We start from the raw sequence: 27,140 nt of genomic DNA on the forward strand, positions 1-27,140 counted from the left end.
ACTGAGTAGCCTGTTTGATAATATAGTCCTGTGCTGAAAGAGGAGTAAGATTATTGTGTATTTTGTACATCATGATTAGCCTGTCATTTTCTCTGCGCTGATGAGTATCAAGAGCAGTCATAGTTAATCTTTCACTGTGGCAAGATGTGAATGTTTACATTTTTGCAAGGACTAAGCTCAAAAGTTCAAAGCTCAAAAGTCATAGGTTTGTATTCATGCCAGAAATAAGAGCTGAGATTTCACCCATACTTTTCATTTCATTTATAATTTTCCAAAAAAAAAAAAGTGAATGTCCAAAACATATACGGGTACTGGAGAAAAACAATAAACATATTTCAAGAAAAGCAAAGCTGAAGAAAAACATGTACAATAAACATATATTCTAAACATATATATGTCAAAATTTAGTATCATTATGTAGTAGGTTTTGAAGCAAAGATGCATGATATTAGTGATGTTGAAATTTCAATGTAGAAGATGTAATTGCTGTTTATGTGGTGGAAACCTAATGGAACCTCATATCTGTTTCATTCATCTGTCCAAACTCTTCACAACAGCAAGACAATGTGAACTATATTCACACTTTTCACAGTATTATTGTATTGATGTATCTTATGTCTGCAGAGCAATATAACTTTTGTCAGGCAAAAAGAAACATAAATAATTGATGCTCTATTTATTTTCTATAAATATCTGCTTATACTTCATAGGTTAAGAAGAAACCTGCATGCAGAGATTCATCATGGCAAAGTACAGTAGTGGAGAATTCAAGGACTGCCATGACGACAGTGATGCTGATGATGTGCTACCAGGGGCAACAGACTACAGAGGAAGTCCAGAAACTCCACCTGATGCTAGTCCGCAAGCTTCTGATGAAACCTGTCGACACACAAAGCCAGCAGTTAAGAGATGCGATCTGGAAAAATTCACCCACGGAGAAAGAGATGAGAATGGAGGAACAGGAGGAGGAGGAGCAAAGCAGGATGACAGTTTCTTTGACTGTAACCATAGCGATGGAGAGTTGAATGAATGTACTGAGCAGGAGCAGACCCTTGTTCATGAGGGGAGCAGAAATGGACTTGATGGTCAAGAGTCCTTCAAAGATACCGAAAATGAGGAGGTGGAGGTCAGGGATGAGTCTGTGGAGGACCAGGGAAAGGTTGGGAGGATGAGCGTAGATGATGCTGCATCCAGGCATTTGAAGGATGGAGGAGGAGGAGGAGGAGGAAAAGGAGATGTTCAGGAAGACCAGGAGATGCTCCTCCTAGCGGCTCGCCATGGCGACGGACCAGCCGTTTACTCACTCATCCGCAAGTACGAGGATCTGCTAGATAGAGCTGGATTTAGTGTGAATTGCAAAGGTCAGTGGTCAGTTTCATGAGATATGATTGAGATGACAGACCCAATCAAGGTTAAGGTTAATGCGTGGGAATTCAGGAAATCAACGAATCTTCTTTATCTTCCTTGTGGAATAATTTGCCTCAGATTAGATATCAAGTACTTGTACATGTATGTCAACATAGTTGAATACTGAAATCATCCCCTTAAAATTCATGTGTTCACTCTGTAGTGTTTTCATTTCAATGTCTGCATCTTTCTTGACATCTCTTCTCATTTCTTTTGTTGTGTCAGAATACATTGGGATCCTTACACATTACAATGATGTGTGCGCTTTACAGGAAATGTTCATTACCTATCATCATTGGTTAAAACGTTTTGTGACCTTTTTTATGCTTTCAGGGCAGCAAAAATCAAATCGGGGTTGGACGCCGCTCCATCTTGCTTCCTATTTCGGCCACGAGAAAGTTGTTCTCATTCTACTCACCCACGGTGGAGACATCAACGCTGTCAATCCCACTGGGGACACGCCGCTTCACAAGGCTGCTTACATCGGCAGAGAGGTAATAGATTTTCACCAAGTACCCGCTTTCACTTAAAGGGATGGTATGTACAGCGTATAGTTTTGGTTGACATGGAGATTTAGGATTTAACGTTTTGAGAAATGTAATTAGAAATCATTTATATTAAATATCGATGAGCATATAATTCTAGGAGGAATTGAAGTTTATTTGAATGAAATCAGTTTTGAAGAGGCAGAGAGACCCCAAAACAAAGAGGTCCTTATTTAAAGATGGGACCCATAGCCTTTTATTCAGAGCACTTTGTTTTGCTTTGTTTTTGGATATATGTCAGCCATTTCAAAACAGATTTTTCATCAAGTAAACTTTTTTATTCCTCTAACAATTGTACTGTACGAGCTGAAATTTTCGCGGTGGTTTTATTTTCGCGAATTTTGCGAATCGCCTTTGAACCGCGAAAATAACAACATGCGAAAATAACAACGCACGAATAACTCAGTTCAGTTAGACCCTCGCAACCGCGAAATTAGCAACACGCCAAAATGTCCTCCAAGTAGCAATTCGCGAAAATATCTGTACGCGAAATTTTCAGCCTGTACAGTATGCTCTTTGATATCTTATATAAGTGGTTCATAATTATTTTGCAAAAAGTTAAAAACCTGAGTCCCCATCTCAAAACTATACCATCTCTTTAACTTGTCAAGTCTTCTGATCTAATGATGTATCTGTTATCAATCTTAACTTTACTATAAATATTTGTAATGTTTCAAAAATACGACTTAGGATTCTCTTCCTTTTTTGAGCCCTTTGTGACTTTTTGTGTTTGTAGCGGCGTATGCAAAAAAAAAAAACAAAAAAAAAAACCCAAATCTCTTAATTGCAAGATCATGCACAACTGATTCAGACATTGACAACACATTTCAGATTAACATGTTTGTATTTCTTTGAGATGTTGGAAATTTTTTTGAAAATTCTTGCAGATTTTAATGAATTCAACCAGATCCATCCAATCTTTCCTGTTGTAAGATATGTGTACAATTCACTAGGATTCAGAGGCGTGGATTTTAATGATGACAAAATGATAGCCAAATCCTCAGGTCTTGGTGAGCTCAGACAAGAAGGTGTTTCGTAACTTGCTTGATATCATTATGTCTGCTATTGGTGACAGTGTGCTTCAGTCCCCATCAAAGAAAATAAAACTGTCTAGTATCTGTCTGATACTATTTTTTTTTCATTTCTGTCTTATTAGTTGTTTTTTTTTTTGAATACTTATTTGTTGATGACACATTAAAAGTCAACACTAATCATTACTAATATCTCACTAATCCTTTGCTGTGAACCGCAGCCTAATACTTCCCTCCAGAATGAAGAAAGGAAAGCTGCATTTTGTAAGACAAAAGCACCTTTTTTTAATGAAGTTAATACATTATGAGCTGTAAGTTGCATCATCGTCCATTCAGTTATTTGAGTGGTATTTCTGATGGTTTTGTATTTTGAAGGCCTTAGACAGGATCTTGATTGAATATGTAAGTTCATTTTTCGTTGACCAAATTTGTGATGGTTTTCTGTTTTGAAGGACCTAGTCCAGATCTTGATTGAGCATGGAGCAGACGTGTTCGCTCTCAACTCTGAGGGGAGGTCACCCCGTGATGTGGCATACGGTGAAGAAGTTCAGAGGCTGATTCAAGGTGAGTCTGATAATACTGTAAAACGAAGAATGTTTGTATGCATTTTAATTTCGCAAATTTCGCGAGCGCCAAGATTCGCGAAATTAAAACGCACATGAAAGTTCTTCACTACACTATATGCATTGAATGCCAGTGGCAATTTGCGAAAATTACGTGCCGCAAAAAAAGCCGTTGGCTCCAATTCGCGAAAATTTCATGCCGCAGATATATCATATTTTACAGTATTTTGCCATCATTTCTATGCTTCGGCCCCAATGGGACATTGGAAGCATTGGTCAGAATTCACAAAGGTACTATTAAAGTGGAATACATGTACCTTGTACATGGTGTAAATGTGGTCCACAGACTAGAACAAGCATGAAATACGCATAATCCTTTCATGTGTGTGTGTCAGAACTCGTTCATTATTTACTCTCTGCTGGGTGCTGTTCGTTATTCCGAAGGTTCGATATTCCGAAGGTTCGTTAATCCGAAACACACAAATTCCCTATACCTAGCGGTTCGTTAATCTGAAAATGAAAAAGGGTTCGTTAATCCGAACATTTGTGGCGTTATTCCAAAGGTTCTTTATTCCGAAGATTTGTTAATCCGAAAGTGAAATTCGGAAAAACGAACCTTCGGAATAACGAATCTTCGGACTGAAGAGCCTTCGGAATAATGAACCTTCGGAATAACGAGCTGTAACCCTCTCTGCTGACATTCATGATCTGTCACACATATTCATGGAGACTACAACTTCTAAATTGGCATAATTCATGGAATCAGTTCCAGCTACTGTAATGTAAATTTCAGCCTTTCTGTTGTTAGGCTGTCTATTCGTCAGTCCATTTGTCTTCCAGTCAGTTCTAGATATCGATAGTCACCATTTCAGATGAAAGAAATTTTATGTGTGAATTTTGTTGGTACCTAGCCCAGGCATGCTGCATGAGGTATTGTATAGATGAGCTGATCAATAGATGAGTCCGACTTCAGAGCACTGTAACTATGGCGGCCATAACTTGGGGGCTTCCAGAGAAGATCAAAAACACTTTCAATTGGTTAATGTCAGTGCATAAATTATCTTTTGTTAGGCATACTGTATTACAGCATGAACCCCCCCCCCCCCAATTAGAAATTATCATAAAAAACAGTACTCAAACCAAATTGGTCAATACTGGGCAGGAGCTGTCAAGGTCAAAAGTCACTAAACCATGTCTAAAATTGATATTTAGGTGATACGCTATCAGCGTATCACCTGTTGTGATTGTCAAAATCTCTCTTTATTTTTTTTTTATTCTTCTTTCTTTCTGGACAATTTTGTGTCGTCAATATCTCAAGAATGACATTACGAAATAACATGACATTTTCAGTCAACATGTCTCATGACAAAATCTAGCCACAATAAGGTTTTCATGACAGTAACATATCTATGACGTCATCTAGGCGCCATTTTGTGATTTTCGGACCTTGTCACATGATCGATCATAACTTCATAACTAAATGTCATTTCTGTATCATTTTCGGTGGACATGAAGTTCAGGTCACGCTCTATCTTACTTCTTAACGCTAGTTACACAAGTCATCATTATGCGCGCGTAAGCGCGCGTCAAAATTTTAAAAGGCTCAAAACGACTTCCCAATGGGAAATCTCGAAGTTTCAGACAATTTTAAGCGTTTCAAACATTTTCTCGCGTGCGCGTCCGTCCGCGCAATTTCGCGCGCAGAGCCCGTAAGCAACATGAAAATGCAATTTTTTTGGCTGATTTGAATTCCTGATACTTTGAGTAACAATATCCATTGATTTTCGATCGATTTCGACCTATAACAAAGGAATGCACTGGCGTCAAAGTTGAAATTCCACGTGCGCGTCTTTCTGCAAATATAGTGAAAAAACATGTCTTTGTTTATTTCGCCATAGCTCTTTAAATCGTCCGTTGACCCTATATTTCTATTGCATATTACAAAAGTATATGAATTGTAAATAACATTCCAAGTATCAATATTGCCAGGAAAACGCGATGACGTCATCATATCGTCATTTTAAATAAAAAAAGTGGAATTGATTTTTTTGAGGTACTGTTTCTGACATTCATTTGCTCGTATCTCTGTTGTTTAAGCTCAATATTATCCCAAATTCAGATATATTGTACTTTGAACATTTGCCTCTCAAGTCCATGTGATGGTTTTGAAATATGATGACGTCATCATACTAGAAATTGTGATTAACGGTAAAGACTCAAAATCAGACAAGTTTACGTGTTATGTCTATGGGAGGTGATTTTTTTTTTTAAACCATGCATCTGTGACTTGACAACGTTTAAGCACATTTACCTCATCTGATTTTGCTCCATTTCCTCTGAAACATACGTATGTTGTAGATGAGACAATAAGCTTTAGTAATCATGCATTTTATGTTTTCAAATCTCCTCATCAGGTTGATAATTTTGTAGTTTAAAACTGAAAATGAGAATGCAATCTGTACAGAACGATTCCCAATTTTTCTTTGCAACTGTATATTGATCGAATCCACGCTGCCACTTGTGAGAAGTTGAATAGCGCCATCACAAGTCAACACATTCACAATAGTATTTAGATTTACGTTTCGCACTCAATCTTCAGGACAGCCGTGTGGCATAATCGCTTAGCGCGCTGGGTGTTCATAACGCCTTACCGGAATGTGAGAAGTTCGACTCCCGCAGGACTTTTTTTCCGTTCTTTATTTTTCTCTCCTTTTTTTTTTCGGCAGTTCAGCTTTACTCCGATGTCATTTATCATATTATTTTATCAAGTGTACCTAACCCGTGAACACGGCTGCTCTATTTCCCTTGTTTTGTATTGGAGTTTGGAGATTGGGTTTGCTTCATTAATTTTGTCACACTTAATGTTGTAAATTGCCCCTTGTTACAGTGTCCCGCTTGCCACCTTTCGTTTGCTCTTTCCTTTTATCTCCATTGGTTATTGTTATACTGTAACAGGATAGGTAGGAACATGTACGTTTAAATAACTTGCAGGAATGGGAGCTGAATAGATTAACTCTAGGCCAGGTGTATGGCGTCTCGCTCATCTCTTTGAAATTCCAGGTTGTTATTGTTTGACCCAATAACGGAGTTGTAGACAGGTTTTATGTTGCTATAGAGGTATCTTGTGCCACATGAATGGAAGGCATCACTGTTTAGTAGTAGTAATGAACTTTTTCATGTTGTAAATGGTATAAAGATTTAGGATATATATATATATATATATATATATATATATATATATATATATATACATATATAAAAATATTAAAGATACATTTCACATCCAATCTTCGGTATAGCCGTGTGGCTTTATAGTCGCTTATCACGCTGCATGGTCATTATGCACTACTTTAGAACGAGATGTTCGAGACCCGCAGGACGCTATCATTTTTTTCTCTCTCTCTTTCTTTGTTTTTCTTTTGGCAGTTCAGCTTTATTCCGATCGATGTCATTTATCGTATTATCTTATCAATTATACTACCCCACGACACACAGTCACTCAAGTTCCTTTTTTTTTTTTGTCGGAGGCTGGAGGTTGGATTTGCTTCATTTATCATACGTATTGTTTAAATTGCCCATGGTACAGTGCCCCGCTTGCCACCTTTCCTTTTCTCTTTCCTTTTCTCTACGTTTGTTCCTGTTACACTGTCACAAGACAGGTCGGAAAATAATTCACATAACTCAACTGGAGCAGGAATGGCAACCGAATGAATTAACTCTAGGCCAGGTGTATGGCGTCTCGCTCATCTCTTTGAAATTCCAGGATGTTATTGTTTGACGCAATAACGGAGTTGTAGACAGGTTTTATGTTGCTATAGAGGTATCTTGTGCCACATGAGTAGAAGGCATCACTGTTTCGTAGTAGTAATGAACTTTTTCATGTCCCTCCATGTCAATTATAGTGTGGTTTAAAGGGGTTGTGTGTCTATCTGCCGAAGAAAAGGAAAAACTTATTTTCGTCATGGCTGTTTCTCTATACGTAGCCGTAGGTAATGAGTGTTGTTGGTATCTGAGCAGTGAAGAACAGAGCATCAGGCTAAAATCCCCCTTAGTTATACGCGCTAAGCGTTCAATTTGATATATCTTTCTTTATGTAGTCAATCCCTGCTAATGGAGTTACAGAATTATGTTATGACACGTTTCATTAAAAGTTTGTAAAGGAAAGTTTATGGACAAGGCAAGCAATTGTACATGAATAATACCTACCATTGATTTCAGAGGGAAATTATGGTATGCCTAAATGTAAGGGTATCATTGCTTTGGAATTGCTGAGATAATAATATGCTTGGCAAGGGGGCTTCCACTTCTAATAACTGATCCCTTTGAAGATGTGTCGGTCACGGGTGACCGTCATGATTCATCTTTCACGTAGAAGCTTACGTTCCACACTGACTTACCATCATACTTCAAATTGTTATAAAGGTAAAGATTCAAAATCAGACAAGTTTACGTGTTGTGTCTATGGGAGGTGATTTTTTTTTTTTTATGTGCATTGACTTGACAACGTTTAAGCACCTTTATCTCAGCTGATTTTGCTCCATTTCCTCTGTAACTTAAGTATGTGGTAACTGAGAGAATAAGCTGCAGTAATCATGCATTTTATTCTTTGAAATCTCCTCATCAGTTTGACAATTTTGCAGTTTAAAACTGAAAATGAGAATGGAATGTGGACAAAACGATTCCTGATTCATCTTTCACATACATAAGTTTACGTTCCTCATCTTTTCTCGTCGAGACGTATGGCCGAGTGGTTAAAGGCGACGTCTCAGAGACGTGAGGTTGCACACGTGCGGGTTCGAACCCCACAAGATCACGAAACAAAATACTTAGCTACTTCACTTTTTTTTTCTTCAATTTGTATTACATATTCGTCCATGTAGAAATCACATTCGTATATAAACGCACCTATACACACACACAGACACACACACAGACACACACACACACACCATATCCCTCTTTGTGTTGGAGACCATATTGCTTCGACTGCTGCAAAATTTTGCAGACTGACTTTGTCAAACCGATCATAGTATGTAATGACGACGACGGAGGTGTTGTACTTTGAACAATTGTCTTTCAAGACCATGTCATTGTTTCGTACTTTGATGACGTCATCACACTGAAAATTGTGATTAAAGGCAAGGTATCAAAACCAGCCGATTATAGGTTTTATGTTTACGGCACGTATTTTTCCCAAGTTGCCAGAAATGGCATAGCGACATCAGTAGTTACAAGGCCGCATTTCCGTCTAGCAATGCAATACTAGTACATGTTCACGCGGCCACGTTGGTTGAGTGGGCATTGACTTTTCTCCCTGTAATATCTAAACATTTCTTTTTTGCCTTACCATTTCCGTGGATGTCCCGTGGCCGAGAGGTTAGAGAAACGGTTTTGCATGCACGCTCAATATAACTTCAATGTGCCTCCACATTCTTTTCTTTGTCGATCACAGATGACCGACATCTGATGACCCCAAGCGTATCACCTAACTCGTCAGTCTGACGAGTTTCATATCTCGTTCCTATTTGTAACTTTACATGCACTTGAAGGTATGTTCAATAGTAATACAATTTGAAACAAAAGAGAGAAAAGAAACAGTGCAATATTGAGTGTAAGGTGTGCCAGGTCAAAGGTTAAGGACAATGATGATAATTGCTCCTACCAAAAAGTGTCCTGTCAATACCTCAATGGGAATGTCCAGTGATATTGTGGTTTTGGTAGACGGGTAGGAAATGAATGAACAGTTTTTCCACATTACACCGTGTATGATAATGTTGATTGGATTAAGGCCACTGTACTCTGTTGCTTTCATTAAAATGAAATTTTCTTTCCAATTTTGTGTACTTTAGCTGGGAATTTCCAATGACAATAATATTTGGTAAGAAGGATAACAATGTATCATATATGCCTAAAATTTGGGGGTCAAAGGTTTAAGGTGAAGGTTACCCAAATTCTATTAGGAATGTAAACCTATACCTTCTAAATGGGAAGTCAGATGATAATTTCATTGGGTGAATGGATATAAATAAACTGAGCAAGTGATATAGAAAACTTCCAGTTTTGTTATGATAATTTGGGAAGTAGGGCTTATTTCCTTTGTACAGAGAATTAAGGTTGAAATTTAGAGGCCTTTGGGGATTCAGCAACCAAAAGATAAAGAATGATGTGACCAAAATAGTGCCTGTATGAAAGAGAAGATTTCTGAACCACAAACGTTGAATATAGAGAATTGTGTAGTAAAAGGTTACAGCTTGATCCCTCAGGAATGTGGTTACTCCGACTCAGTGAGTTAAAGGGGAATACTACCCAAATATAAAAATGTGTGAATTGAATGAAAACAGCAATATTAGGTAACACATATCAGGGAAGTTTGTGGAAAATTAGACAATCTGTTCAAAAGTTGTGAATTTTAAAAGTTTTGGTGGCACAGCCATTGCTGGATGAGTAGGCCACTACAGTTCAATTCACATATATGCAGTATATTCGGGTTTCATTCTCCTTTTAAGTCAGGTTGATTTTATCCCGCAATTGATACAACTGTATTTTGTTTTAATAGTACAGCATGAAAGTAGTGACTGAGTGGGGGTTGAATAGCCTCACTGCAGGAACAAACATGTGGTACATTGTTGAGTGATAGAAGAGAGTTTACCTTGAAAGTAATCAGCGGAAACAAGACGTCATGTGACACAGAGCTGAGCACTAAACAAAGGCCAATCTTTTTGAAGGACCTCTCCTTCCTTCTCATTATTCATTTGCAAAGTAGAGTCAACGGTTTAAATACTGATAGTCTGTAGATTTTTAACTCTTAATGTGCCAGGCCCAAAACCCCTAACGTGCCAGAGGTTTGTGCCTAACGCCAGAACGTTTCGAAACTGGACTGACAATGTAATTTAAAACTGCCATATCTCTGAAACCATTGACTGTTTTGAATTGAGTTCTAGTTACATATATCAAGAAATGTTTGTTCTTTCGTGCCATGCAGTCAGTTTGCCATAATATCTATCTGAACCTGAAATATTGCAGAAACAATTGATACATCAAAAAAAAAAAATATTAGAAATTTTTGTGTAGTATGGAAAAAAAGAGTCATTCGTGTTTTTTCTTCAATAGAACGCTCCCTTGACTCTGTGAGAAAGTTTTAGAGCAACATCTCCTCTTTCAAATGATAACAAAATTGCCTTCTAGAATTGTAAGATTCCAAAGATATTAGCAGTTTGTTTTGTCTTAGCAATTTATCTTTCTGCCTCAGTAATTCATTCCCAAATTTGAGTCCTTTAGTCCCAGATCCTGTATTTGAAACTAAAGTAATTGTCCCAGGCCCTGGAAGAGTGTCTTTTGTCCACTTGAGAAGGAAGAATCTACTAATCCTTCTTTTGTGTAAGCGGACCGCGGGCGGGTACTCTATTGAAATCGGCAGGCCTTTGTCCGCACGCAATTCCTATGCTAGCGTGGAGACGATTAGTGGCGTCCACCAAAACAAAAGGATGAAAGACTTGACCGACGAACGAAAGCTGACCCTCTTTGAGGGACAAAATGAAAGCAGCTTCCCGCAGGACAGCATCCAAGCAGAACAATGCGAGTGGAACCGCATAGACAATACACGCAGTTTCAATAGCATACACACGCGTGGTTTACCAATGAGACTTTTGATCCATACACATCTCGCAGAGGGTGCGCTCGCTGCGGATTTTCCCGACGCGAAAAAAAATACATCTAGCTGAAAAATCATGTATTTACTCAAAATTTTCCAATGTAAGCATGATCATATTTTTAGTGGAAAAGATGGCTATGCTAATCAGCTACCAGAACACATCACTGGCAGTTTCTTGGTGTAACACATTACGGTACCACAAGAAATTAAATGATCAATGCTTTTCTCGCTCTTCTTGGTCGCCGATCGGCGACCATGGCACGTCAGGACTAAGGTCGCCGTTCAGCGACCATGGCACGTTAAGAGTTAAGTTATGATCAATCAGGTGCAAATTGGCAACTCTATGATACATGGATAGTACATGAACCAGACAGTTAACCACACAAATTTTCACTCATCTACATTCCCTGCACACAAAATAAAAACACTAGCCATTGGCATTTCAGGGGCTTACGACTAAAATCATCATTTTGCTGTGAAAAGCGAATGTCCCTTCCAGTAGAAGAAAAAGAAGAAGTAGAAGAAGAAGATGAAGAAAAAAGCAATATTAATAATGATAGTGATGATGATGATAATAATAATAATAACAACAACAACAACAACAACAACAACAACAACAACAATAATAATAATAATAATAATAATAATAATAATAATAATAATAATGATAATGATAATAATAACAACAATAATAATTACAATAATAATAATGATGATGACAATAATAATAATAACAATAATAATAATAATAACAAGAGGAGCAGGAAGAGGAGGAGGAAGAAGTAGAAGAAAAAGGAGGAGGATGAGGAGAAGAGGAAGAAAGAATATGACAAAGAAAAATTGAATAAAATCTGAATAAACTCTTAAATTTCTAAGGTGACTGCATGTTAGAAGTTCTTGATGGCATGACAGCGCCCCAGTGTGAAAAGAGGAAAAGGATGATTAATGACCCCAGTGACATGGTAGCCTCTTTATCTAATGCTACAGGTGGCATGTGAAATAAAAATAGGTCTGCCTTCAAAAGTGAACTCCTTAGCATACTTCACAAAAGTGAACACATCTTAACTAAATATTTTGTAGCAATGGCCTTGATGGTGTACACAAATAGAAATGGGGCCCATTTCATTAATGATGATGCTTGTAAAGTTGTCACTGTCAGTAGCTTGAGTTGCAATAGTGGTAATAGGGCAAGAATTAATCAGCTGTGTGCATATAGAGGGAAATTTCCTCCTAATATCTTGCTTTGCACAAACAGAAAAATCCGAGAAGTTCATAGACCGTTGAAAATTTGGTGAAAAATCAGGCACGATAAAAAAAAAAAAGTTGTGAACTTCAAGGTTTAGAGAGTAAGGCAAATTTCCATCTGTGTGTGATGTAAATGTTGTGCAGCTCTCTGAACATTCAGATTGTACACAAATATTTACCAAATTTTCATTTTTCTTCTGAGAAAAGTTTTCTTCATACAATGTTCTTGCTATGTGATCAGAGTAATTAACATGTTTGAATGCCTTCAGTAGTGGGTTAGTTCTGTCTGTGCCCAAATATTTGAGAATTCTCCCCCCCCCCCCAAATTTGAAATGATTTACTTCCTTCATTTTCTGTTTTCATACAAAACAGTAATAAATCCGGACGGAGTTTCCCTTTAAGTACTACCATATTAATCACACTTGTCATGTGGTACTGCAATCATATTGCAAATCACTTCATGAGTGGGCCTCCTGGTAGAATGGTTTTCCACACGATTCAGGATGCCATAAGAAACTTGAGTTTACACCACTAATCTCTACGCTATCAGCGGTGTACACACACACGCGCACGCACACACACACATACCGGTACATGAAAAAAAGACACAAAATGAAAATTTAAGGGGCCTCAGGCAGAAAAGCATGCATGCATGTTACAAAACTTAAAGTGACTCATAGAGTCATGTGATGTACATGTATAGTATAAGAGAACATTTTGCTGATGTTCATAGTGTGATTGCAGTGGCGAATCCAAGGGGGGAGGGGGTGGGGGTGCACCGTGCGTGTGTCCCGTCTTTAATTTTTCATAAAATAAATGAAATGAAAATGGAAAAAAAACATGAAGTGGGGAGCATGTGCCCCCCTTTAATTTTTGATTGTATAGTTGCACCAGAAAATTGTGCTGAAGCCTTTTTTTTGGGGGGGGGGGGGGGGTTGCTTGCCAGCTGATGAAACCCAGAAGTGCCATCAGAAATATTTTTTGTGCCCCCTCCCCCTTTACAAAATTCCAGGATCCGCCCCTGCGTTGCCATACGTGATCTTCAGTGACTGCATCTTGCACACAGCAGACCATTTAAATGCTAAACTCGTCTCCATGCTGAAGCGTATCAATATTAGTAAATAGATTACGATTAAACAAACAAAACAGAAGGTTTCAGTTTTTCATCGTCGGCAGGCATAGAAATTATATAAATTGTGGAATATTATTGCTAGGTGTATTTTCATGAAGTAGTGATATTGGTTGCAATCACAAATTAGATAATATAGTGCTATGACCTTCTTGTGACTCACACACCATCAATGTCTAGATCAATTGTGTGATGTTCAAAATAGCAATGATGAATTGACACTACCTATAGATGTTTCCATTCATTATTCTGCATTACATTATGTTTATGAATGCTCCATTTCTGAATTTGTAAATACTGTGGACACTATTGGAAGTGTTTGTTACACATTGATGGTATTCCATTATGTTATATGCTGTTTTTAAAGGGAAAGTTTGTTTTGTTTTTGTTTTTTAGTTTGTTTGATTGGTTTTGTGGGTTTTTACTGCTGAACATTGGCACCAACTCTATTAGATAGTACTGTATGTGTATATACACTTGTGTACATATGTAAATATTTATATTTTTCCATTTTAATATTGTTTCTTTGTTTCAGGAGCTGAACAGTCTCAGGATTTAAAGTCTCATCGGTCCCTCCTAGAGGCGGCCTCTGAGGGTGACGTGGAAATGCTCACAAAACTGGTCAGTGTAAAATATAAGTTGGCAGTAGATGTGTAATGAATCATGTATCACCTCACTGAGACATTAAGAAACTTATAGGAATTCATGTTAATCTTGAGGCACTGTATAATTGTAATGTATTATTATTGCCAATTTTGTTATTGCTGTTAACATTAATAATAGGATGATAGTGATAATAATTATAACAATGATAATGACAATAATGTTATGATTATCAAGATTATCATCTTGATAATAATGATAATCATCATTGATCATTATAAGTAGCGTTATTATGTCTTGTAATGTTAGTGCTGTGGTTATAGTAGTACTAGTAGAAATCAGAAAGATGCTTGCCGTCAAAACTAATGAATGATTAAGTTTCCAGTGGTAATTAAGTGCAATGTTACCAGGTAATTCCATGTCTCCATTGAGCTATATGTATGTGTAGCTGCACAATGTGTTCGTGATCAGATGAGTAGTTTGACTGACACATTGAAATGGTGCGGCAAGACGTTGTGCCTGCCACTTGTGCCTCAACGGGGAGTGCTTGATCATAGCCATTTATCTTCTTCAGTGTAGCAGTATGAAGCAGCATATCCCTCGGCACACGCTACGTCGATGTATTGACCAGAACAAGACTTGTTCTTCTGTCCACCCTTTTCACTCCTACTGTTCAAGATCACTAAAATTTCTTCTCATCTGATGAATTGTCCCCTTTCTAGTGTCTGTTCAACAGTAATTAAGATATCACAAAGTGCATGCTACATATCCTTCCAGACACCTATGACTTGTAGAGGATATGTTGAATTCAAAGTTCTTGTTATTGTTGCTGTTACATAGCCTAAAATCTTTTTGTAGGGAATCACTACAGTGCACTGCCGTTCTAACAAACACAGTTATAACGAAATTCCGGTTATAACGAAGTAAAAATTAAGGGCACAACATTATTAACTCTTTGTATTTTTATTGTTTATATGTTCGGTTATAATGAAATTTTGTTATAACAAAAGAAAACTGCCAGTCCCGAGGACTTCATTATAACGGGAGTCTACTGTATACATGTAGCATGATTAGCTTCGCATCAGTTTGGAACAAAATTCAAGAAGATTTTAGTCACAGCAGGGTTGGGATATATGTGTCTTAAACTTTTTCTGATATCTTATCTGTAGTTTACAAGAGAATATAAATGGAATTCTAATGGTGAGGATCGGGTTCCAGAGTACTTTGAGACACTGTCAAGTGCCCGGAAGAATGCTGATACATAATAAACCTCTCGCAAGTTACGCTTCTCATGCACGCTATATAATTGTCATCCTAGTCATGTATGATCATAAATATCTCTAGAAGTGCCGCCATGTGTTGTGTACACTTCATTGACTTTAGCACTCTGATCATGGAGCGGCACTTTTATGCTGAAAAAAAAAAAAAAAATCAGCCGTGGTCTGAATACCCTAAAGACATAAACCATCCAGATATTGCCCTTATACATTGCCAAAATGAAAAGCAAATTACTTCCCCAGGTTGAGGTAAAGTCCAAAGTCTTGAACTGTGTGGTGTTTTGATATGGATCGAAATATTGTGCTTTGTTTTTAAATCTACAACTACATTGTAGCTGTTCTTGAGGTGAAAGTTCTTTCACTTTGAATACAATACCAATGTAATTCTGAGTGCATCCAGAATGAATGAATGGAGTGCACAACTTTCTTTTTGCACAGTCTTAACGCTGTATTGGGTGAAAATATGTATAAAAATACATGTAGATAGCAAATATACAGTATAGAAAATGTAGATTGTGATAAAATGTCACATTGCCTAGCATAAACTTACATCTTGCTGTGTGTATTGTGGTATTTTGATGTATTCAAAGGTAAGTTTTACAGCGAATGGTATAGACATTGCAGAATATCACAGTGGTTAGTCACATGCCAGTGGAACATTAGTTATGTTAGCCCATGGGTAGGACAATTTGTCAGATTTTTCACAGAAGGGAATTTCCATTGAAACAAGCTGCAAGTCAACACCAATTAATACAACAATTTTAGCACAGTTGATAGAAATCAACCAGAAATATAAATGGCATAATTGATGGAACAAAATACTGTACAGAATCTCCTTGGAGTGTACTCGAGTAACAGCGATGTACTGGTATACTCTTAGCAGATTATTTGATCAGTGTAACTTTTGGGCATTTACATAGAAATTTTTTTTTTTCAAATTAGTGAAATTCTTCCGCCGAGATGTTTTCATTGCAACTGATTGACAAATTGCCCAACATCGACGTAAATAAGCACTGAATTGATCAGTGTTTTAGTAGTAGCCATGAAAAAAAAAATCATTTCTTTATCATGTTTTGTTTGTTCATTTGTCCCCTTATAGCTCAATGCTGCCAGGCCGCCAGATATAAACTGCCATGATGACCGGGGCAACACACCCCTCCACCGGGCCAGCTGTAGCGACAAGAGGGAGGCAGCCATCTTGCTGCTGCAGGGCGGAGCCAAGACCGCCATCAAGAACAGCATGGACCAGACTCCCCTGGACCTGGCCCAGTCATTCCACTTGAGGCAGCTGCTGAGCGTCAGACCGATGAAGGTAGGCTGGGCACTTTGGTTCACCGGAAAAGACACCGGACTTCTGTGTAAGAGGAGGTCCCGGATCCCAATCCCACCCTGTGCATATATAGGTCTTTGGATCGGTGACACGACATTTGCTCCTGCGACAATTATTCTCGTCTTATTTTCTCCAAGGACTTAGGCTTAGAGTTAGAGTTGTGATGGAGTTTTAGGTTTAGTTTAATGTGAGGATTAGGATTAGTATTCAGGTTATGTTTTTTGGTAGAATTTATTTTTGGCTTAGCATGCAGATATTTCATGGGAGCAATCGTCACAGGAGCAAAATGCCATGGAACCCTTTGGATGAACCCTTATTGTGCTTTGAGTGTTGATTGTCACAGAAAACTCTATGTAGCATTGTACACATTGTCCAAAGTCCCTGACACAAAAAGGGTTAAAAGGAAGGTATGTGTGGTCACTGTGGAGGCTCTTGATGCCGTAACAGGAGACCCTCGCTTCAAATCTCGTTTGGTTCAAAGACGCATGCATTCTTGGACAAGATTGGTTTACAGGGTGGTTTAGTGGATAGGGCTTGGGACTCTGAAATGGAAGGCCCTAGATTCAAATCCTTCCCTTGTATGTATTTCTGGACAAAACAAAGGCAGATGAGAGCCTTGTGGTAAAGAGTATTGGGCAGTAGATTCTTGAACACAAGGTCATGGGTTCAAATGCCACCTGCTTAACACTTTCATGAACAAGATGAAGTTAGGTGAGGTGATGTGGTGTAGTGGATAGGTCTGTAGACTTTTAAAGAGAGGTCATAGGTAGTAGCCTGTGTCACTGGACAAGATGTTTTACCCACCGTGCCCAGTCTTTACCACAGTGTGCAGAATGGGTTCCTGGCACTGCAGGGTAAAGCTATTAATGGCAGGACCAACTCTGAGAACAAAGCTAACACTGAAGAGGCTACTCTGCTGGATAAATTATAGAAGACTGCTCAGATGTAAACCTGTAACTCTCTGAACTCCATTCATTGTACAGCGGAAACTCAGTATAACAAGATCCTTGGGACCAAGACAATTTGTTCTTTTATATCAGATATTTTTCTTTTTATATCAGCAGTCAATAAATAATACATGACAAAGGAAATAAATTAAATGGGACCGGAGAATGTTTTTTATGCCTCCGCCAACGAAGTGGCCGGAGGCATTATGTTTTCGGGTCGTCCGTCCGTCCGTCCGTCCGTCTGTTCGTCCGTACGTCCGTCCCGTTTTTTTTTTTTTTTTGTCGATATCTCAAGAACCGTGAGGTGGTTTTGCATCAAACTTGGTATGAGGGTATATCCTGGGGGATAATACTTTGTTTGGATTTTAGGGTCACAGGGTCAAAGGTCAAAGGTCACAGGTTATTTTGTGAAAAAAAGGTTGAAATTTCATGTTTTTCTCCATATCTCGCAAATGGTTCAAGGTATCTTCATGGAACTTAGTATATATGCATGCACCGATGGGCAGTGATTATCTAGGGAAGTGAGGGGTCATAGGTCAAAGGTCAGGGGGTCAAAGGTCAAGGTCAACTCCTCAAAATATCACTGCTTTCCTTATATTTATGCAATGCCTGAAGGATTTTTTTTTAACTTGATGTATGCATGTATAACCCAATATATATTCTGTGGGAAGTTTCTTGCCAAAAGGTCAAAGGTCAAAAGGTCAAAGGTCAAGTCAAAGCGCTAAATTGCACTTCTTCCTCCATATCTCAAAAGTAACTCAAGGTATTATCATGAAACTTAGGATTTATGCATGTTCTACCTAACAGTGATTCTCTTCGGAACTGTGAGGTCAAAGGTCAAAGGCCAGGTTTAGATAATACTATTTTACCATTTGATACTGAAATTATACTTTTTTCTCAATACCTTGAAAATTAGTCAATGCATAAACTTATAAAAGTTTCAAGTTTCAAGTTTCAAGTTTCTCTATTTCACCAAAGCAAAGAAGATATAAAAACAAACAAACACGTACAACAACATTAGAATACAATTGCAAAACTATCAGTTAAACAGTGTAAAAGGAATTGCTATGGTAGGCAGCAGCCAGAAAGGAAATGTCCCTTATTTTCGGCTGACCTAAAAACATTCATTAAATTTCTGTTACCAATGTGTTCGAAGCAAATAAAACATAAGAACAGGACAAGACTAAGACATGACAATCAACACACAATGACAATAACAAAATATCTGATGTCTCATAAGATAAAGGATAAACACTGATGCTCTTAACTTAAATAAATTTGGTTGTAATTATTGAAGAGAATTTTTTTATAACCAGATTTAAATATATTCAAAGAGTTAGCATTGCATATTTCAAAGGGGAGAGAATTCCACAGAATAGGACCACTGTAAAGAATAGATCGTTGGTAAAAAGATGTACGAGATAAAGGTAGGTGAAAATCACTCGCGGTTCGCGTATTGTAATTATGAATTTGATTATTGTAAGTAAAAATCGTCAGTTCCCCCAAATATCTGCACTCTGACGTTTTAATCATTCATCCAATTGAACCTAGTTCTAGGAAAGTGAACATTCAGCACATTTGTGGCAAACCTGTCATTTTAATATTTTGCCAATTGTGTGAAACTTTCATCACACATTGTCAAGACATTGTACTATAGACCTATTAGGAGAAGCATGCATTATGGCGGGGGCATACACCAGTCGCTGTAGCGACATTTCTAGTTTTTGTTTTGTTATATGAGGTATTTTGTTATATCAAATCTCTGTATATCAAGTTTTCACTGTAGATAGTATGCATGGAATACACTTTTGCTGGTGCAGTGTGCCATTGACAAGACATTTTTCTCAAAAGGGGAACATTTGCCTAATCATTGTGCTCAAGTGCAAGGATATATTTTAACATATCTCAGGACACAAAGGAAAACTTCACTATACATCAGTCATATTCGAGAAAACGGATGTTGTGAAAATCCCTATGCATAAAACATATTGATTAATCAAAATGAGAACATTCCAACTTGATCTGAGATTGCCATTTTGAAGGTTCTGAAGAAAACCAAATCAGATGATTTACTGACAGGAAACTTATGTGATTTTCATATTGCACTCTGATTTGGCTTTCACTATAAAATGCCAAGAATATGTACAGACCTACACATATTACATGTATTTTCACCTTTTTTCTCTTTCTTAACTTGCCTTCAGATTTATATTTTCTGTGTGAGAATGTCACTAGGTATTTGCCGTTTTTCTCTTTCTTAACTTGCCTTCAGATTTATATTTTCTGTGTGAGAATGTCCCTAGGATCTCTTGGGATACTTAGTAGTAAAACTAGTTTCAAATTTTGCAGTCTTTAGATTTCAGGTGCATATGAAAAATCTCCTCGCAGTGCTTTAGTTCTGCGTTCTTGATGTGCAAAGTGACTGATTTTTATCAAGGACCCCTATTTTCTTATCTCCCTTTTATCTGTACATTCAGGTCATTCACAGCTACGTCAACAAGTTTGAAGGGCCTCTCTACAGGGTGAGCAAACTTGTAGTATAATATCAAAGTGTGGGAACGTCAACTTAGAATTCCAGATGTTGTTTGGAAGGAAAATGTGGTGTGTCGTCATGCAATGTTAGGGCATTATCATCTATATCTAGACGTTTAGCGGCGCATTAAAAACGCGTATTGTAGTCCGCTCAATTTTTACCGTTCAATATCAGAGCATATTGAACGAAACGCATAGGCCAACATATTAATTCTCCATAGGCTACCGTTGTTACTTGCCGTTCAAGATCACACCATATTCAATTCTGTCTCATCTATCGCGCGAGCGCTTGCTGAATGCGCAAACACTTGCTACTAGTGCGCGTCATTTTGTTACAATTCACAAGCGCGCAGACATCTTGCTAGTTGTTTGTTTCATACGCAGTTTTAGGGGCTTCCCCTTTTCAGCGCTGGGATGTGACTGCCGAGTCAACTTCCAAGACGAGTAGAAGCCGGGTAATTTTGTGCAGTTTATGCTTGCTCTGCTTGATTGTATAGATGATAATAATTATATTGGATGGCCTTGATTCATGGAATACCAGGGAATATTGCACTCGTTAGGGTCAATATTGCACTCATCTTCAATTCATGCAATATTGGTCCTAACTCGTGCAATATTCCCTGGTATCCCATTCATAGCCATCCAATATAATATAAATACCCTCATATGACCATAAGGCTGAGCATTCGTCGGTGCTCTTCACTAAGATGTCAAAGCACTCACTATTGTTGTCCGTCGTGATGAAAATAAAGTATGGTATGTTGTAACACCCCTTAGGAAGCCACTATTTATTGTTTCAATGTTGCATTGATAGTGTTTCACATATTAGAAGCAACAATGTTTAGTTACCAGTATTTGTTACAGACTCTCAAGGTGATTTTCAAATGGTCAACTATGTTGACCATTTGCAGATGCATGGCATCTTTGCTTTTAAAGTAGGAAACATTTGATCTTTCTTCCCTCATTGCTTTGTTTGTTGAAATACATTTACATTTTTGTTGAAAATGAAAGAGAAGATGAATAAAATGAAATTAAATCAGATATTCATCATCATCACTGGCATCATTTTCCTCCTCCCTCCTCCTCCTCTCTCTACTCCTTATTTTCCTTCTCTCTTCTTCATCCACTTTATGTCCCCTTTCTTTCCTCCTCCTGCTCCACCTCCTCTTCCCTCTCCTTCTCTTCCTCATCGCCACTGTCAGTGTTGTTATCATCATTGCTACCAATGTCACCTGATCATCATCATTAATGCCATCCTACCAATCATAATTTCCAGTGATTCTGTCATCATCATTGCCGTTGTCACAACCACCACCATCATCATCACCACCACCACCACCATCATCATCACCATCTTCATCACCATCACCACCATCGCCATCATCATCACCATCTTCATCACCACTACCATCACCACCATCACCATCATCATCACCACCATCATTATCCCCACCATCATCACCACGACTACCACCACCACTGCCATCATCATGGTGCCATCATCATCACCATCATCACCACCATCAACATTTTCTTTTTACTTATCATTTATGGTTATTTTGTTTTCTTTTCTGATGCTGTATTTATTTCCTTGTTTCTTTTCCTCAGGCTGGTCTTGTGAGGAGGAGACATCTCTGGGTGGTCCTAGATCAAGGGATGCTGACCTATTATAGGAACAGGTACTGTTCTTCATCTTCTTGGTCTAGAGATCACAACAATTTGAACATGAAGAAAAGTTCTTCTTTAATCATTGTTGTTGTTATTTGTAGACTGATGCCTTTTAGCAACATGAATGATTGTTTTTGTTAGTTAGGTTCAGTCTTCTGCCTCCTGAGATAATGTGAATCCCCATATGATACATACCTATATGCAGTTACCGCCCACCCCCCCCCCCCCCAAAAAAAAAGAAGAGAAAAGAGATTTTTTGTTTTGTTTTGTTTTGAGGGGAATGAGAAATATTGCAATTTAGTATAAGTGATAATTATGAATAACAATGAAATGGAAAAATAATTTTCATCGAAAAAAGAGTAGAAGATTTTTTTTTTTTAAATTTAATCTTCAATAACCTTGCTAAGACATAGTTGCCATAGAGACCAATGACATAGTTGCCTTCTATTTTTCACTTGCCACTTGCAGGGCTGATGCGTATGCTGGTGTGAAGCGGCAAGGCTACAAGAGCTTAGAAGGAGCAGAAATAAGGGTAAGGTGAAGGCGCTCTGGGCATCACTACACTTTGATTTGTAATCCTAATCACTGTGAATTGCAGTAGTTTTAGTCACCTCGGCAATAAGTGCATTTGCTTGCTTGTGTTTTGTTCCGGCTCCAATCTTCATAACCTGCATTATGAAATTGGACCCTGAAGTACAATTTAAAAACATTTTGATTCATTAACATTCTTGCAAAATTAGTCTGAAACAGTTGCCACTCAGTCGAGTAGACATATTGCTGTTAACAAAATCATAAAAATGCTGCACAGAATGAGATGTTTATAACAATTTGCAAGTGGTTAGATTGCAATTAAAAACCACAGTGAGAGAAAGAGGGATGAGTTCATCCAGCAAAATTTGGAATTTGATTCTCCATTCTGAAGACAAAATACATTTGTCTGAGAGGGGAATATGTTGGAATGTTGAAATTTTGGTGAATACCTTTCTAGCATGGGTAATTTGAAAAACAAAAACAAAATAAAAGAGAAATGAAACCTTTGTGAAAGATATGTCATGTTCACTGTGCCTTTCATTTTGAACTATATTTGAGGTAAAGTCACAACATTGTTGTAGAGCACCACTGCAATACATGATGAGTATGAATAAACCAGGGCTCAATGTTAGAGGTGGCCCGGGGCCCCTAAAAATTTGTGTAAACCGACCTGTCTCCCTGTGAATAGGTCAGTGTTTTGGACGTGTGTCATCTTTTTTGCTATATATATCAGTTATAACTGTTTCCTTTTTCTCACAACTCTTTTTTCATTATTATTATTTTTTTTGTGAAGCTGGATGACAAATTGTGAATGATCAAATTGTATCGAATTGAATTGACATTTATTTTCACTCTAACTTATAAAAATGATACAAAATGAACACATCAAAGTTCAGAATATAACTGATAATGATTTACATATAATACTGTTTTAAAACAAAGACAAAAGAAGAAATCACTAGTTTCGAAGTTAGCAAAAACAACTTGATAGATGATATGGTATATGTGGCACAATTTGGAAGAATGAAACAGAAATTCAAGAGTCTGTGCAATTGATGATAAAAATCTTATTAATCTTAATGGGAGAAGCCTACTGAAAATCTAATAAACTTATCTAGCCCACCCCTACCTCCGTGCTTGGGGAAGGGGCTTGATGTCGGGTTGACAGGTCGGTTCTAGTAGACTTGGTTTATTTTCAGAGGGTCTGTTAGCTTGTTGTCTACTTGACCTGGAGCTAGAGGACAGGCCGCTGACCACATATCCAATAATTATTTAGTTCAAACAGTCAAAATGGGACACAATTTAATGAGTCAATTTACAATAGAAAACCGGTGCATTTGGATGTTAAAAAAAAAAAAATCACATGTTAATTTACTGCCCTTGCTTTAGGGCCTGACTTGCAGGCTGTTAAAAGTTGCCATTCTGAGTACTTGCCTCATGCAGTTGGCCTGAAACGTTATGATTATACTGTTCCAGTTAGGCTGTACATTGATCATACACTTATGCATAATGCATGTGGTTCTACTGAATACAGAGGGCTTCCCAATGGTTCTGATAATGATTTTGCCTCCTTTTCCTGGGGTTGCAAAGTTTGTAAATGGACTGACACTGGGTGTGGTGGTTTCCCTCCCTAACTGTGAGAACCTGGGTTTGCTTGAGTCAAAAGAAAAAAAAGGTGGGTTAGTTAGTGAGTTCTTGAACCTCCTACCTCATGAGCAAAAGGGAAAGAACTTTAATAGCTTCTATCATAGGTAGCCTGTAGTATGTCAATGTTGATTCCAGTACACTCCCGTTATAACAAAGTTCTCGGAACCGGCAGTTTTCTTTCGTTATATTGAAATTCCATTATAACTGAACAAATAAACAATAAAAAAAAAAGATAGAGCGGAAATTGTGTTGCAGCCTGAATTCTTACTTTGTTGTAACCAGAATTTCGTTAAAACCATGTTTGTTTTAATTGGAGTGCACTGTACCATTGTACCTGCTACTACTAGAGTTGAAATACAATGTATGCCTGTTTCATTTGCTGCCCAGGTCAACATCGACGATCCAAAGCTCTTCTCCCTGAAATACCACCAAGGCCCCACCCACCTCTGGATGCTGGACGAGAAATTCTCTGCCGATCTTGACAGAGCGGTAAGATAGGCACAAAAGCAGAGTCTAAAGCAGTCTAAAATAGAGTCCTAAAAAACAAACAAACAAACAAACAAACAAACAAACAAACAAACAAACAAACAAACAAACAAACAAACAAACAAAAATAGTAATGCTTGAAGTTGACTGGTTGCTGCGTGGCTACTGCTGTAAAAACAGATATTCATCTTGAAATGAAAGTCTTATCAATAGCCTTGCGAAACTGAGCCATGGTCAAGTAAAACTCCAAATATATACTCAAGTTTTTTTGGCATTATTTTGAATTGACATTAAACCACTTTCATACAATGTATGATATTTTGCTTCTGCAAAAGAGTTAATTTGAGTTTAAAGTTTTAGGATTAAGAAGTCTCATGAAGTTATGGCTGTTAAAGGGGATGGCTAATAACTGATCAGTGGGAATCAGTGGGAATGATGATTGTTTCAATCCTTGTGGGATTCATTTAAGAGTACATTATATATCTATTGTTGTGTGAAAATTATTTGCTTCAGAATGGTGTCATATTCAAGTAATGAGCAGTTTAATGTTTCCAGGTTAGCATGCCTGTACAGTGACGGGGCGATCGTTAACGGCCCGTTGCGTACAGCCTCTCTCATCACCAGCAATAATGATGCCACTCCCTCTAGGAACCAATTTGTAGATCCACCACACACTGATTGTCTTTCATCTTATGACGAGTTGAGTGTGGGGTTGGTGATGTGTGTGGCATTTGTTTCTCTGCCCATGTTCCCACACACTCCTTGTTTTCACATTTTCCGTAGACATCATACAGCAGGCTCGTGTCACAGTATATCTTGAATGTTTTACAACAGATATCGTTGTCACACCTGTTACATTGGTGGATCTCACACTGTATTCCTCCACCCCGTGTAAAGTAATGCTGTAGCTAGGTCTATTTCAGATCCTCTTCTAGGACATAAAGATTAAGATCCTTCTGGCGAGTGAACTGTGCTGCTTGCGGGAGAAGAAAAATCGGTGGACAGACGATTGTGAAGGTCCTCGGCGGAGTGGCATTGTCGATCTCCCTTACGTCTTTCGTATCAGCCATTCTCTGTGCTGGTGATAAGTTTTTTATAACTTGGCCGTCTCTTTCCTGACATGATGTCTGCTTTGCTTCCTTCCGCTTTGCTCTATGCCGGGCCACCCTCTGCCTGTTTATCACCATTTTCTTCTCTTGAGAGGCTTTTTGTTCCTTGCACTTTGCTCGATATCGAGCATTTTGCTCCCTTTTTGTTGCTTTCTTGGCTTCATTCCTGATGTCTTCCTCAGACAGTCTATCTCTCTTTTTCTCATCATCCTCTTTCGCTGCGTTCCTTTTCTCTTCATATCTCGCTCTTTGTCGTCTTAGTATTTCTTCCTTGTTCTTTTCATAGTTGGCCTTGTTTTGAGCTGCTCTTTTATCCTTTTTTAATTTCTTGTAATATGCAAGCCTTTCAGCACCATCCATATTATTGCGTTAGTGTTGTGTAGGAACCTGCATTGTAAGAGGAAGTTATGAATATATGTAGTCAATTCTTTTTACGTTCAGTTCAGAGACATGTATTTCCAGCAAATATAAATATAATGAGTACAAGTAATAAGCAATCAATTTTAAAATGCTGGGAGCACAACTCTAAAAGTACAAAAACTTGTGACGAGTGTGCCCTTAACATAAACAAGTATGACATTCCATAATATAATGCAGTAACATAGTAAAAAGAAATACAAAATCTTTAGTATGTCTAAGTCAATTGCAAGTGGATATATTTGAAAAAAAAAGTAATTCATAATGCAATATTTAGGGGTAAAATAATGCTAAAATTACTGATATTCAAACATAGATCACCTCTGTGAGAAAATAGTCATATGACCTTGAGGCAGCAGAAAGTGGACATTATGTAGGTTAGTCTTTTTCATCCTCAGCAATATATGGACATAAATTCAAGTTCTCATTGCTCAAAACTTGCTGATATTATCCTACAATGGATAACTACGTGGACCTATCATGCCCATAAAAGTCACAGATAAGTAAGAGAATCATTTGTTTTACCTTTTCAAATGATGATGCACTTGAAGCTATGGGGAAATGCTGAAAAACACAGCTGATCTCAGCGATTGAAGAGGCTCAAAAACTGCCTGAATATCATGTGATGAACATACAACCACTGGGCTGCAGCTCCATGATACACAACTGTGTATACGCTGTATTGGCTAGCAGCATTTCACATCAGGACTCTTCTCACCACCTCCCTGATCACATGCACACACTACAGTGTGTGTTCAGCACTTTCACTGAAAGCAGAAAGAAAAAAAAAAAAAACAACAACAACAACCCCTGCTTCCCTGTGATTTTATGGCCATCCAGCATGGGTCAAAAGGTCACAGGGTATTACTCTCCTACCACAAACATGACCTCATAAGTCTGTTTTTGTTTTGTTGTATTTTGTTTTTATTGCCAGACAGCAAGGAATGCCAGGGAAAAACCCATTACCAGTAATTTGATACCATACACGAAGGGGTGGTCTTGAAATTCAGACCTAAAAAAAA

General features: G+C 37.9%; 1 protein-coding gene across 1 annotated transcript in view; it reads left to right on the forward strand.

The window, feature by feature from the left end:
• The first annotated feature begins 742 nt into the window (after positions 1-742).
• LOC140239787 (oxysterol-binding protein-related protein 1-like) overlaps positions 743-27,140 on the forward strand; it is a 90,394-nt gene continuing 63,996 nt past the window's right edge. The window contains exons 1-9 of the mRNA XM_072319606.1: positions 743-1,361; positions 1,741-1,901; positions 3,436-3,547; positions 14,107-14,192; positions 16,551-16,763; positions 20,206-20,250; positions 21,869-21,939; positions 22,397-22,460; positions 24,494-24,595. Of these exons, the coding sequence (XP_072175707.1) occupies positions 743-1,361; positions 1,741-1,901; positions 3,436-3,547; positions 14,107-14,192; positions 16,551-16,763; positions 20,206-20,250; positions 21,869-21,939; positions 22,397-22,460; positions 24,494-24,595 (1,473 nt within the window). The remainder of the gene's footprint in view (positions 1,362-1,740; positions 1,902-3,435; positions 3,548-14,106; positions 14,193-16,550; positions 16,764-20,205; positions 20,251-21,868; positions 21,940-22,396; positions 22,461-24,493; positions 24,596-27,140) is intronic.

Source organism: Diadema setosum, chromosome 16 (assembly GCF_964275005.1).
Source record: "Diadema setosum chromosome 16, eeDiaSeto1, whole genome shotgun sequence".
NCBI classification, from domain to species: domain Eukaryota; kingdom Metazoa; phylum Echinodermata; class Echinoidea; order Diadematoida; family Diadematidae; genus Diadema; species Diadema setosum.